This window comes from Myxocyprinus asiaticus, chromosome 44 (assembly GCF_019703515.2).
Source record: "Myxocyprinus asiaticus isolate MX2 ecotype Aquarium Trade chromosome 44, UBuf_Myxa_2, whole genome shotgun sequence".
NCBI lineage: Eukaryota > Metazoa > Chordata > Actinopteri > Cypriniformes > Catostomidae > Myxocyprinus > Myxocyprinus asiaticus.
The window spans coordinates 10,790,609-10,805,629 of NC_059387.1; the positions used below are offsets into that span (position 1 = coordinate 10,790,609).

The following is a 15,021-nucleotide window of genomic DNA, read 5'->3' on the forward strand; positions in this document are numbered from 1 at the left end:
CAAATGAGCCTTGCGGCAAACTTTTCATTGTTGCCAAAGGTATTCTGTGGGTTCACCACTATCAGTGAAAAGCTGCAAACTTCTGGCAAACATTTTCAGCAAATTGCAAGCTCATTTGCAGAGTTCTGGCAAACTTGCTGCATTCTTGACGCAAATTTGGTACTCATTATTTTCACATACAAATTAGCCTTGCGGCAAACTTTTCATTGTTGCCAAAGGTTTTCTGTGGGTTCACCACTATTAGTGAAGAGCTGCATACTTCTGGCAAACATTTGCAGAAAATTGCGAGCTTGTTTGCATGTGAAAGTAACGCATGTGACATTTGCTGCAAGTTTGTCAGAAATTAAACATTATCTACTGCAAATATATACGTTTTTAAATCATCACTAAGTGGTACAGCTTATTTTACTGATATTGTCTATGCTATTCATTGAATGAGGCATGTAGCAATTGATAACAAATTTTAATGTCTTGAAGAAGAACTTTGCAGTGAATATATCAGAGTCTTAAGCTAACATATGTCGTACCATGCGACAAAAGTCAAAGCTAGCAGTAAATACAAACAACTTAAATTAGTGATCCTTGCCAAGGCAATCCCATAGAATTACTTTGAAGGACCTGAGCCATATTTAGATAAATAAATAAATAAACAGACTTGGTGGGTAGGCTCTTTTGACATGGGCTAGTAACGCACTACATCAAGATGTTGTCCTCAAGTCATGCAGCCGCTAATATCCCAAAGGGCAACTGTTGATAATGACACAGCCCTTAAGACTGACATCAAGCACTGTTCCATTGACTGAAACCCCAGTCTATACCACATCCTCTCCAAAGGCTGGTTGGTGTAATTATTTAAGATTTCAATCAGGAAGGGACAACGCTTTTTGGGGACTCATAAAACATGCAACACTTCATTTTTTTCAAGCCCTACCTAAGCGTTACCCACTTCCTGTTGATTTCAAAATCAAAACCAGTGTCTTGGAGTTTACCACTGCTAACCAAATCACTGTATGGTCAATTAACCCTTCTTTTTTTATTGTGGGTCATTTTGACCCATTTTTAATATGGTTCTTAAAAGGTCTGAAATTTCTGCAAAACAAAGAAAGGGTTACAGTGTTCATTCAGAATTGTTCATTTGATGATTCATACCATAGTTAAAATGTGAAGTTTCTGTTCACTGTGAAAGAAGTTTAAATGGATCTGCCGAGCTGTATACTGCAGCTCAATTTCCATGTTTATTGACTTTATAACATCTAATGTTACTTGTGCAAATCAAGCGGTCTGAAATATGCATAAAATATTGATATCTTTATTATTATTATTATTCAAGATTAGACAATACTTTTTATTTCCTCTCTTTTGTAATCTGTCTTTGAAAGGGAGGGATATGTTGAATTTAAGTTGTCATACTTGCCTTTTCCTCTCTTTGAAATGTCAAATATTGTGACAGTTTAACATCCTTTAGTTATTTTAGTTATCTTATTGAAAAGAGAAATATAGAAAGGAGTACTCATAAAACCACCTCAAAAGAAGAAAACACGGGGGGGGGGGGGGGGGGGGCGGATCTTTTTAAAAAGGTTTTAATAAGAGCTTTGTCATTTTTGCAATCGGTATCCAAATTGAACCATATTCAAGAAAAATATTTATGCCCCCACAGGTTTGGCAAACACCGCAAAGACGACAGGCAGCTAGACAAGATAGAGAGGAAAGGCTCTAGCAAGAACAAGATAGAAGAAACTCAGGCCACAGAAGAGGAGACACTGAGAATGAGGCTGGAGCAGGAGAGGTAAGTGTTGCATTCTGTTCCAGTCCCCATAAAAAGTCTCTCAATTTAGCCTAACCACTGCTGCCTGGAAAATTAGCAAGCTGTCTAATTAAGTAAATGGGGTCTGGTGAGGTAAAAGTTCTGGGAAAGCTCTTAGATGTCATTGGTGTAAACGGTCAAGAGCTTTTATAACAGAACACGAAATTGATCATGTATGGATAGTTTGTTCCTTTTGTACTCCTGAACGGACCTGATAATGGAGGTTCTTTGGGGCCACTGACAAAATGGAGGCCCTTAGAGTATAACTGAATGAAAGGGATGTTGTTATTTTGGTTGCAGCATTAGGAACATTTTCAATCATTTCAGTTTCTGAAATTAGGGATGTTGTTGCTAAGCAGATGTTACCTGAGCAGTTGTTTGTCCTCTCTCAAAGAAAAGTGAAAGCTGAGCAGTAGGCTTACTTTTCAGTCTCAAACTCATTTTCAAATATCAAAGTTGGACTCCGGATCTCATCATGTACCAGTACTATTCAGGCCCCATCAAAGTGGCAAATTTGCCAAAAGCAATTTATTTAAATTATAATTCTAAATCATTTTAGTTAATTTAATTATATTACTTTTGATAACACTTTACAATAAGGTTGTATTTGTTTACATTAGTTAACATGAACTAACAATGAACAATACTTTTACAGCACTTATTAATGTTTGTTAATGTTAATATTGTTAATATTAAAAAAATAAAAATAAATTGCTTATGCATTATGACAATTGTATTTTCATATATGAACATTAACCAAGATTGATAACTATTACCTATGCCTATTTTAAGTTTTTTTTCTTTTACTAATTACCTGTTTTTATTAAATTAAATGTTATATATTAAATTGTATATTATACAATTTCATATAAAATAAAATATATTATTATTTATTTATTGTGATTAAAAACATTAAATACAATTAATGTTAATAATTAATTACATTAATTATTTAGTTTTTAAAAAAATTGCGAAAACGTCAACAGTTCACATTGCCAGATGTTCTACTTTCTGTTTAGAGGCGGGCTTATCATAAATAGATGAAAGCACAATAATAAACCAAACCGGATTGAGTATAGCATTAATACTGCACAAACAGCAGTAAAGAATTATATATATATATATATATATATATATATATATATATATATATATATATATATATATATATAATATACACACACTACTGGTCAAAAGTTTTGAAACACTTACTCATTCTTTATTATATATATATATATATATATATATATATATATATATATATATATATATATATATATATATATATATATATATATTTTTTTTTTTTCACATTTTAGAATAATAGTAAAGTCATCAAAACTATGGAATAGCATAAATGGAACTTTGGGAATTATATTGTGACTAAACAAAATCCAAAATAAATCATAACTGTGTTATATTTTAGCATCTTCAAAGTAGTCACCCTTTGCCTAGAATTTGCAGACATGTACTCTTGACATTTTCTCAACCAACATACATTTACATTTATGCATTTGGCAGACACTTTTATCCAAAGCGACTTACAGTGCAATTATTACAGGGACAATTCCCCTGGAGCAACCTGGAGTTAAGTGTCTTGCTCAAGGACACAATGGTGGTGGCTGTGGGGATCGAACCAGCAACCTTTTACCAGTTATGTGCTTTAGCCCACTACGCCACCACCACTCCACACTTCTTGAGGTATCACCCTGGGATGCTTTTTAAACAGTATTAAAGGAATTCCCATCTATGTTGGGCTCTTATTGGCTGCTTTTCTTTATTATTTGGTCCAAGTCATCAATTTCAAAAACTTTAAGCATATGCCTTCAGATCAAAAGATTTTGAAGATCATGAGAAACATTTCAGTCAAGTGTTTCAAAACTTTTGACCGGTAGTGTGTGTGTGTGTGTGTGTGTGTGTGTGTGTGTGTGTGTGTGTGTGTGTGTGTGTGTATATATGTATATATATATATATATATATATATATATATATATATATATATATATATATATATCTGTCTTGTACATTTGTATAATCAAATATATATACATCTCCATTTGCTGGTCCATTTATTTTAAAAAAGTGCTTTTCACACTCCACACAGATATATTTATCTATAAATATTATTACAAAATGTATTTATGCCTGCCTTCAAATTATATGGCAAAAAAACAACTTTATTATCAAGCCTCTGTTAATTATGCCATGTAATTAAACTGTAACTATAGGCATTATTCTGTCTATAGTGTTTGCACTGCACACGACCTGTGACGACAATAAGCCTGTGTCCACTCAAAGTGAACCTCAATTTCTAAGCACTTTTATTGTCTCTGACACTTCAATATGGGCACTAGAAATCAGATTGTGGCTGCCAGCCCAACACATTGCCAGCTCTACCCCAAAGACAACACACTTTCCTCGGTCCCCACTTTTGTGTGTCTACCACCTCGGTCCCTTAGTGGCAGGAAAACCGGCAAGGGTGCCGAGAGATAAGTGCTGTCTGGCTGCACAGCATTTGCTAACCCCTGTTCCTATTTGTCTGGATTTTTTTTGTGAGGTTTTCCCAAGTTGTCCTTTTCGGCATTGTTTAGTTACAAGTTTAGTTAAAGTTTAGTTAAAATCACACCAGAGAGAGCGACAGCTAGGAAAATCAAGTATGGCCTTATTTTCTAGGGGTGATATTACATGTTGCTACAGGTTAGACATCTGTGTGCATACTTGTGCATACTGTACCACAAGTATGATTTCCAGCTACAACATATATTATAAACATAAAACTATAAGTTAAACGTGTATAATTACTCATTTTATTTTTTCGGTATCATATTGGAGTCGATGTGAGCGATATTGGTCTTGATTGTATCCTACTTGGTATCAGATAGAAAAGAAAATATGTTGTATCACCCATCCCATTCCCTAGGCTTTGACTGATTGTACAAAATACTGGGACAAGGCCATTTCTATGCACTTATGAAATTACAGATCAGGTGATAGGTGGTGCTGATGAGTATTGGGGGTGATGTAGCCGCAGTGCTAAAACAAGCCACAGGGCTCCGGGTATAGGGAGGGGAAGAAAAGGACATGAGATGGGCCATAGCCAAGCCCAGCGCTCCTCTGACACAACGATCATTAATTCGAGTTGACATTTTGACAGGGGCTTTTAGTGATTCAGAAGAAACAGCCTGCGCAAAGGTTGGCTGGATTCATTTTCATAACATGCCACCATTAGCTTATCTATTTCTGGAAGGGAGGGCACTGCCCGATTTTTAGCACACCTGACCCTCAAGGATGTTTATGAAATTAATCTACAACTCAGAAGTGCTGGCTTGGCACAAATGCTGCCATATTTTTGGATAACTTAAGCCTCCCAGAATCCTTTTCTGTCAGAGGTTTGAGGTGAATGGGCATGATGATAGTAAAGGAATAGCCAAAGATGAAATGTTGTTCCAAACCAGTATGATGTTCTTTCCTCTGTGGAACATGCTACTCTTTTCCATAAAACAAAAACCTATACTGTAGTTACTAAGGACTATTATGATGAAACCATATAAAAAGGCTCTATAAAATCAGCCTAAAAGTAGTTAATATGACTTGCACACTAGTGTTCTAAAGCCATGAAAATTGGTTTCATATTTTGTCATCTTTTGCAATGATAGTTTTTTAGATACATTTTTAAGTGTTGCTTAAATGCCCAAATGGCGCTTTTGGGGTACATTGTATCTTATAGGAGAAATATAGGGGGGAAAATGCAAAGCATATTCAGAAGCAGAAGTGGGACTATGCAGGCATGATTTGGAGTTAAGTTGATGAAGTGTTGCCATCAGTGGCATTTGTTTTTTACCACAATTGAGTAAATTGTAAGCAGCTGTGTAAGCCCCCCCTTCCAACCACCTCCCATCCTTCGTTAGTTTTCCACAAACCAAATTTTTCATCTTCCATCAAGGGCATAACTAGAGCCTGAAGTACCCGCCTGCATTTCTGCCGGAACACAGTGACCATTATGGGGCCTTGTTTATGCCTGCCGGTTGGTTGCAGTCCTGTCCGCCATATGTAACTTGACTGAGCGGACCACCATGGCAGGAGTCCATTTAAAACATGTGCCTGGTAAGGACTGTGTGGTCACTGTAACCATGACAGACACTGAGGGTTTGTAGTCAAAAAGCCAGCTAGAAGATCACAGTGAAAGATACTGTACATCAGTTGCTTTCATCCTCCTCTGTGTATTTACAATAGGATGATTAGACTTTATTTATTTATACACACAGGATCCGCCCCTGCTGAAAAAACAGCATAGCTGGTCCTTAGTATAAGTTGTGTTTTGGATGCTGGTCTCCAATAAATCAAATCAAATCAAATCACTTTTTATTGTCACACAGCCATATACACAAGTGCAATTGTGTGTGAAATTCTTGGGTGCAGTTCTGAGCAGTCGTGACAGTGATGAGACATATACCAATTACGATAAACATCAGATTTACACAACACAATTTAAAGTCTAATATACACATTATTACACACAACACTATATACAATAATAACATACACTGTACAGTATACAATACACACAATATAGATACACATTATTCAATAAAAAATAAATAAAAAAGGGTGTATATATATATATATATATATATATATATATATATATATTAGTATATATAGAATGTACAGTAGGTTGTATTGTACTGTATTGACATTCAGGTTGTCGGTTGATAGTAAGTTGTTAAGAGAGAATATAATGTAATAATAATATAATTTATGACAGTCTGGTGTGAGATATAAGAGTAAGAGTAATAAAGTGCAGTGCTGATGTATTTTGATCGTGGGAGATCAAGAGTTCAAAAGTCTGATTGCCTGGGGGAAGAAGCTATCATGAAGTCGGCTGGTGCGGGTCCTGATGCTGCGATATCGCCTGCCTGATGGTAGCAGTGAGAACAGCCCATGGCTCGGGTGACTGGAGTCTCTGATGATCCTCTGAGCTTTTTTCACACACTGCCTGGTATATATGTCCTGGAGGGAGGGAAGCTCACCTCCGATGATGTGTCTGGCAGTTCGCACCACCCTTTGCAGGGCTTTGCGTTTGTGGATGGTGCTATTGCCGTACCAGGCGGAGATGCAGCCAGTCAGGATGCTCTCTACAGTGCAGGTGTAGAACCGTGTGAGGATGTGGCGGTTCATTCCAAACTTCCTCAGCCATCTCAGGAAGAAGAGGCGCTGATGAGCCTTCTTCACAATGACAGTTCTTCACTAGGGCAGTGGTAGCTCAGCGGTTAAGGCTCTGGGTTACTGATCAGAAGGTCGGGGGTTCAAGCCCCAGCACCGCCAAGATGCCACTGTTGGGCCCTTGAGCAAGGCCCTTGACCCTATCTGCTCCAGGGGCGCCGTATCATGGCTGACCCTGCACTCTGACCCCAGCCTAGCTGGGATATGTGAAAAAGAAGAATTTCACTGTATATGTGCAAATGTATAATGTGTGATAAAGAAAATTATTAAATTATTAATTATTAATGACTGCAGTGTGGGACCATGCGAGTTCCTCAGTGATGTGGACACCCAGGAACTTGAAGCTGCTGACTCTCTCCACTGGTGCTCCATTGATGGTGATGGGACTGTGTTCTCTGTCTTTTCTTCTGAAGTCGACCACAAGCTCCTTTGTCTTACTGACATTGAGGGAGAGGTTATGCTCCTGACACCAGTGTGTCAGAGTGTGCACCTCCTCTCTGTAGGCTGTTTCATCATTGTCAGTGATCAGACCTACCACCGTCGTGTCATCAGCAAACTTAATGATGGCATTGGAGCTATGTGTTGCCACACAGTCATGTGTGTACAGAGAATACAAGAGTGGGCTGAGAACACAGCCCTGTGGGGCTCCAGTGTTGAGGGTCAGTGATGAGGAGATGTTGCTGCCTATTCTAACCACCTGGCGTCTGCTTGACAGGAAGTCCAGGATCCAGCTGCACAGCGAGCTGTTTAAGCCCAGAGCCCGGAGTTTCTCATTTAGCTTGGAGGGCACTATGGTGTTGAATGCTGAGCTGTAGTCTACAAACAGCATTCTCACGTAAGTGTTCTTTTTTTTCCAGGTGGGAGAGAGCAGTGTGTATTGTAGATGCAATGGCATCATAAGTGGAGCGGTTGTTGCGGTAAGCAAACTGCAATGGGTCTAGAGAGAGAGGCAGCACAGAGCAGATGTAATCTCTGATTAGTCTCTCAAAGCATTTGGTGATGATGGGGGTCAGAGCAACAGGACTCCAGTCATTTAAGCAAGTGATTTTGGATTGCTTTGGAACAGGCACAATGGTGGATGTTTTAAAGCATGTGGGGACTACAGACGAAGAGAGGGAAAGATTGAAAATGTCCATAAAAACACCAGCCAGTTAGTTCGCACATGCTCTAATGACGCGGCCCGGAATGCCGTCTGGACCCGCAGCTTTGCGGATATTCACCCGTCAGAAGGATCGTGTTACATCCGCTACAGAGACGGAGAGTGAACTAACCTCTGTAGCTTTGGCCGCGAGAGCTCTCTCCGCGAGGGCGGTGTTATTTCCCTCAAAACGAGCATAAAAAGTATTTAGCTCATCCGGGAGAGAGGCAGCGGTGTTCATGGCGGAGTTTTTATTCCCTTTAAAGTCCGTGATGATGTTAATTCCCTGCCACATGCTTCTAGAGTTGGTGGTGTTAAACTGTCCTTCAATCTTGTCCTGTAAGCGGGCAGAAGCAGAATGGAAGAGCGGTCCGATTTGCCAAATGGTGGGTGGGGGAGGGATTTGTAGCCATCCCGGAAGGGAGAGTAGCAATGGTCCAAAACCCGGTCCCCTCGTGTGTTGAAACTGATGCGTTGGTGGTATTTTGGTGCGACTGATTTGAAGCTGGCTTTATTAAAGTCCCCGGTCACAATGAACGTGGCCTCAGGGTGCGTGGTTTCCTGCTTGCTTATAATCCCATACAGTTCCTTGAGTGCCCGATCTGTGTCGGCTTGTGGCGGGATGTACACAGCAGTGATAATGATCGCTGTGAATTCCCTCGGTAGCCAGAATGGTCGACACAGAAGCATGGGAAATTCCAGATCAGGAGAGCAGAAAGACTTGATAGAATGCACGTTCCTCTGATCACACCAGGATTTGTTGATCATAAAACATACACCACAACCTCTGCTTTTACCTGAGAGGTCTTTTGCTCTGTCCGCTCGGTGCACAGAGAACTCCATGGGTTCGATGTCTGAGTCTGGAATCTCCGCAGACATCCAAGTTTCCATAAGGCAGATAATGCAGCAGTCCCTCGTCTCTTGTTGGAAAGAGATCTGTGCTTTCAGCTCGCAGAGTTTGTTATCCAGAGACTGAACATTTGCCAGTAGAATACTGGATAGCGGGGGTCTATTTGCGCAGCGTCTTACTCTGATGAGAACACCAGCTCTGTTTCCCCTTTCCTCCTGTGTTTCCGCGGCTGGGCTGCCCAGACAAAGGGCTCCGCTTGCGTGTTTGTAAACAGCGGGTCGGCATTGAGGAATTTGAAGTCCGGTTTACGGTGTGTAATTGCTGAACCAGTGTCCAAAAGTGTTTGTCTGTCGTAGACAATAAGGCAGACAACATCCAAGACAAAAAACATAAGAATTGTAAACAAAACAAACAAAACACTACCATGCTGTGTCGGAGCTCCCAACACAGCAGTCATACTCGGCGCTATCTTGAGTCAGGGATGATGGTGTTCCAGCAAGGCTTCTTGACTAGCTTAAACAGCTAGACAGGTCATAGACTAGTCAGTAATCCTTGTTCTGCACAAAGGTTAGTGAAACACATACACTTTCCACATTCATGCTCTGTTTTTTGTGTGTTTATTTGGAGCAACAACCTTAACCCTAACCCTGAATCCTACTCCATACCTTAGCAGCAGCAAATGCAAATCTCAGGAGAGCTTCACAGAGTTAAAGGGGTTGCACACCAGACGCATCTGCTGGACGACATGGCATGTTCTAAAATTAGAAACAACTGTTTTCAATGAAGGTCCACACACCGCCGCTCGGGCACCTGCACCCTAAAATAGTCGAACAGCTACACTTGTCTGGCCTGTACAGAGCTCAGACTTTAACCCCATTGAACATCTTTGGGGTGAATTGGAACACCAACTGTAAGACCATGCCCCATTGCCCAACATCAGTGCCTGACCCCACTGATGCTGTTGTATCTGAATGGGAGCAAATCCCTGCAGCCATGCTACTACACACATTATGGTGGAAAGCCTTCCCAGAAGAGTGGAAACTGTTATTGCAGCAGAGTGGGAATTGATGCTTTTGGATTTAAAATGTAATGTTCATCAAGCACATGATATGGTGTCAAACTTTTTTGCTGGTGAAGATCAAGGCTATGTTGGTCCACCAGCTAAACCAGCATTAACTAGCAAACAAACCAAACAAACATGAACCACTATTGGAATTAATGCTGGTCTAAGTTGGTCTTTTCAGCAGGGAGAGCCTAAGTGAACAGCACAAGTCACAATTTTGACCACTCAGCCAGGCCATCTGTGATACATGTCTCATCCAGCTTCTTGCCTTTCTCAACAGCAATAGATTAGCATTGCTTTTTGCTTATCTTCTTTCTCCATTTGTGGCTAATCAGTGACTTGCACACCTCCGTTGCTGTTCTATATTCTTTACTTCCTTTCCTTTCTCGAAATGCTTCCTCCTGTGTGTTTGGCTTCCTGATACAGTTTAAAGCCCAGAGACCTTGAAGCAACAGTTGTTATCTCAACTAGTTTCCTCTTTCTTTTCGTAAGATATGCAGCATATTCCACTCAGAGTGACCATGCCTTAGTGTGAGCTTTGAAGGTTCAATGTACATTAACATCGTTTTTCCAATCCAAAGAATCTGTTGTTATGTCTCACAATAGCAGATACTTTTGTTTTGGAGTCCCCTCTGAAGCAATTCCCCTATGTATGCATTATTTGTGATGTTTGGTCCAGACTTGTTTTATAATTTATCTTATAAGGTTCTGCTTTACCTTCACACTGTGTATTAATATGGCCTCAATATAATGTATACTTGGATGTACTTTGCCTTGGTGGTGTTATTTAGCATGAGTGTAGCATTTTATGTATATATAGATCACATTTTGTCCCCATTCTGATGGTTGATGTGAACATTAACTGAAGCTCCTGACCCATATCTGCATGGTTTTGTGCACTGCACTGCTGCCATACGATTGGTTGATTAGATAATCGCATGGATGATTGTTGGTGCCAGACGGGCTGGTTTGAGTATTTCTGTAACTACTGATTTCCTGGGATTTTCATGCACAACAGTCTCTTGAATTTACTCAGAATGGTGCCAAAAACATCCAGTGAGCGGCAGTTCTGCAGATGGATTTGCCTTGTTGATGAGAGAGATCAACAGAGAATGGCCACACTGGTTCGAACTGACAAAGTCTACAATAACTCAGATAACCTCTCTGTACAATAGTGTTGAGAAGAATATCATCTCAGAATGCTTTTCTCAGATGCGGGTTGGCGCTGTTTTGGTGGCACGAGGGGGACCCACACAATATTTGGCAGGTGGTTTTAATGTTGTGGCTGATCGGTGTATACAGTTGTGCTCAAAAGTTTGCATACCTTTGCTGAAATTGTGAAATTTTGGCATTCATTTTGAAAATATGACTGATCATGCAAAAAAACTGTCTTTTATTTAAGGATAGTGATCATATGGAGCCATTTATCACATAGTTGTTTGGCTCCTTTTTCAATCATAATGATAACAGAAATCACCCAAATGGCCCTGATCAAAAGTTTACATACCCTTGAATGTTTGGCCTTGTTACAGACACAAGGTGACACACATAGGTTTAAATGGCAATTAAAGGTTAATTTCCCACACCTGTGGCTTTTAAATTGCAATTAGTGTCTGTGTATAAATAGTCAATGAGTTTGTTAGCTCTCACGTGGATGCACTGAGCAGGCTAGATACTGAGCCATGGGGAGCAGAAATGAACTGTCAAAAGACCTGCGTAACAAGGTAATGGAACTTTATAAAGATGGAAAAGGATATAAAAAGATATCCAAAGCTGTGAAAATGCCAGTCAGTACTGTTCAATCACTTATTAAGAAGTGGAAAATTCGGGGATCTCTTGATACCAAACCAAGGTCAGGTAGACCAAGAAAGATTTCAGCCACAACTGCCAGAAGAATTGTTCGGGATACAAAGAAAAACCCACAGGTAACCTCAGGAGAAATACAGGCTGCTCTGGAAAAAGACAGTGTGGTTGTTTCAAGGAGCAGAATATGATGATACTTGAACCAAAATGAGCTGCATGGTTGAGTTGCCAGAAAGAAGCCTTTACTGCGCCAATGCCACAAATGCCGGTTACAATATGCCTGACAACACCTTGACACACCTCACAGCTTCTGGCACACTGTATATAAATAGAGTTTTATGGTCACAACCATAAGCCCTATGCCTATAGTGAAAAGAATACCATAACCACTGTGAAGTATGTTGGTGGCTCACTGATGTTTCGGGGGTGTGTGAGCTCTAAAGGCATGGGGAGTCTTGTGAAAATTGATGGCAAGATGAATGCAGCATGTTATCAGAAAATACTGGCAGACATTTTGCATTCTTCTGCACGAAAGCTGCGCATGGGACGCTCTTGGACTTTCCAGCACGACAGTGACCCTAAGCACAAGGCCAAGTTGACCCTCCAGTGATTACAGCAGAAAAAGGTGAAGGTTCTAGAGTGGCCATCACAGTCTCCTGACCTTAATATCATCGAGCCACTCTGGGGAGATCTCAAACGTGCGGTTCATGCAAGACGACCAAAGACTTTGCATGACCTGGAGGCATTTTGCCAAGACGAATGGGCAGCTATACCACCTGCAAGAATTTGGGGCCTCATAGACAACTATTACAAAAAACTGCACGCTGTCATTGATGCTAAAGGGTGCATTACACAGTTTTAAGAACTAAGGGTATGAAGACTTTGAACAGGGGTCATTTCATTTTTTTCTTTTTTGCCATGTTTTGTTTTATGATTGTGCCATTCTGTTATAACCTACAGTTGAATATGATATATATATCTGCATTTGTATTTGAAACGATTATTTTTTTGTGCATGAGATGTTTTATATATTTATATATATATATATATATATATATATATATATATATATATATATATATATATATATATTTGGGTAACTCCTTTGGCGTCCCTGTTAGAAATATAACTCCTTTGCATTTTTTATTTATTTATATATATATTTTTTTTATTAGCTTAATTTAACACTGTTTCTGTCACCAAACTCATTAATTCATTCATTAATACTGCACAGGTTTGCCTTCAGAAATTTCCCAACATTTCATTTTTGAATTATTAATGCATGTTACTCCTAATCATGGCTGATTTTTCCCTTTGCATTGTGCCAGTAATTTTGTAACAAAATAATTAGTATTGTCGTTCCGCTTTGTCAGACAATCTCATTATGTTGCGGAGCCTTTTGTAGCAGTTCACCGCTTGACTGGACCAATTAGCTTCCAGAGTTCAAAGGCAGATCACAAGGACTGATTGTGGACCAGATTATATTTGTAATTGTATTTATATTCCTCTGGCAGCTAAATATGCTCGTTAAAGGCTTGTTAAAGATGGAGTTAGCCATAGCACTGAGGAAACCATGCAACTTTCTTGTCTGCCTTGACACCTGCACTTTTGTCTGATAGTTTGGTTTTAACATGTTTACTAACATTACTTTGTTCTGGAGTTTTCCCGCAGTTTGCTATTATTATCTGTCTCTGCATGTCTGTGAAACTTTTAAAATAGGCAAGACGGGGCAGGCTTTCACATGGGAATGTTTTCACAAAGGCTGTGTCTTAGTAACAACAGTGTAAGGTCAAAAGTCCAGTTGCACAAATGTGTGTTTTCTATAGCAGTAGTTTTGTGTGTTGGCGTCCAACATGTAGTTCTTTCTTTCCTAACTTTCTTAAATTAGGATTTTCTATTGTTTTTATTATTATTATTATTATTATTATAATTATTATCCTATCCTCCAAACTAAAATTCCTGTATCATTATACTAATTATTTGGAAATAGCTTTTGGGTAAATAAGTAAAATAAAATCACACTAGGATACATCAAGAGTCTGGCTATATGGGCCAATTTACACTTGGTCACTTCATGCGTTTTTACTGATCAGCTAGCAATCTGATTGAATAAGCTCATCCCATTTACACCTGACCACATTATTGTGTCTCCGCCAAACAGATAAATCTGATCTTCATTTCCCAAGCTATATGCAAATAAAACAGAGTTCACTTCCATTTTTGTGCTTATTCCGGGCAGTGATTTTAAAAGATGTGATTTATTATTTGCTTCCAAGTGACTTTGATCAGTGCGTGTGTTTCTGTTTGTGTGCACACCATATTTTCCCCCCTCTGGGCTTCTCGTAGGTAAGACGCATCTTGCGCATCAGCTGCTCTCATGTCAGTGTTTCGTTTCAGTTTCATCAGCACTCTGCATCAAATAAATGAGGAAAAAATTCTGTCACTCCTACAGTGTGCATCTGTGTCTTAATTTGATGTTATTTATTACGTGAAACGAGCCCTATGCAAGTACTCTGTAACAGCTGCTATGTTTTGTGTTTTCCCTATGCTGACGAAGCGCTGTTTGGGTGGAGCAAAGTTTACATATGTGACTTGAACAGCCAGATGCATTTTCACTTGACCAGTTTCGTCTGGAATGCTTCTCAAACCACCTCCTGAAGTGTTTATTTATTAATATAATTTTAAAAAGAAAAACATACGCTCTGAAACATTTACTGGAGTAAAAAGTGTGATAACTAAACCGATCTCCCCTATATTTTATATCAAGAATGGATGTTAAAAATATACACTCTACATGTAGTGCAACAAGTAACACACAATAATGTTGTCTTATTTACACTTAAAAACCTTCCAGCTGTAGCGTGACATCTGCCCTGTAGCCTTTGGAATGCACCTCTCTCTCTTTCTCTTTCTTAACTGAATTAAACATTGTTAGACATATGGAGTGGAGTGCATTGTCTGTGTCTGTCTGGAATTTGGCGGTGTCTAAAGATAAACAATGTGATTTATTCAGCAAAGAGAGGAAGGACAGCAGGCAGACCAGAGTGTGATCTCTATCGCGCAGTTCTGCGCTTCACTTCAAATCTCCAAACTTCTTCTTCTCCTTAAGTCTTTATGAGAATAAACATCTAAATTCTGAT

General features: G+C 39.3%; 1 protein-coding gene across 2 annotated transcripts in view; it reads left to right on the plus strand.

Annotated features, from left to right (window-relative positions):
* Positions 1-15,021, plus strand: part of pard3aa (par-3 family cell polarity regulator alpha, a) — a 689,440-nt gene that overhangs the window by 525,128 nt on the left and 149,291 nt on the right. For both annotated transcript variants that reach the window (XM_051687637.1, XM_051687638.1), the window contains one exon: positions 1,658-1,786. In XM_051687637.1, coding sequence (XP_051543597.1) covers positions 1,658-1,786 — 129 coding nt within the window. The remainder of the gene's footprint in view (positions 1-1,657; positions 1,787-15,021) is intronic.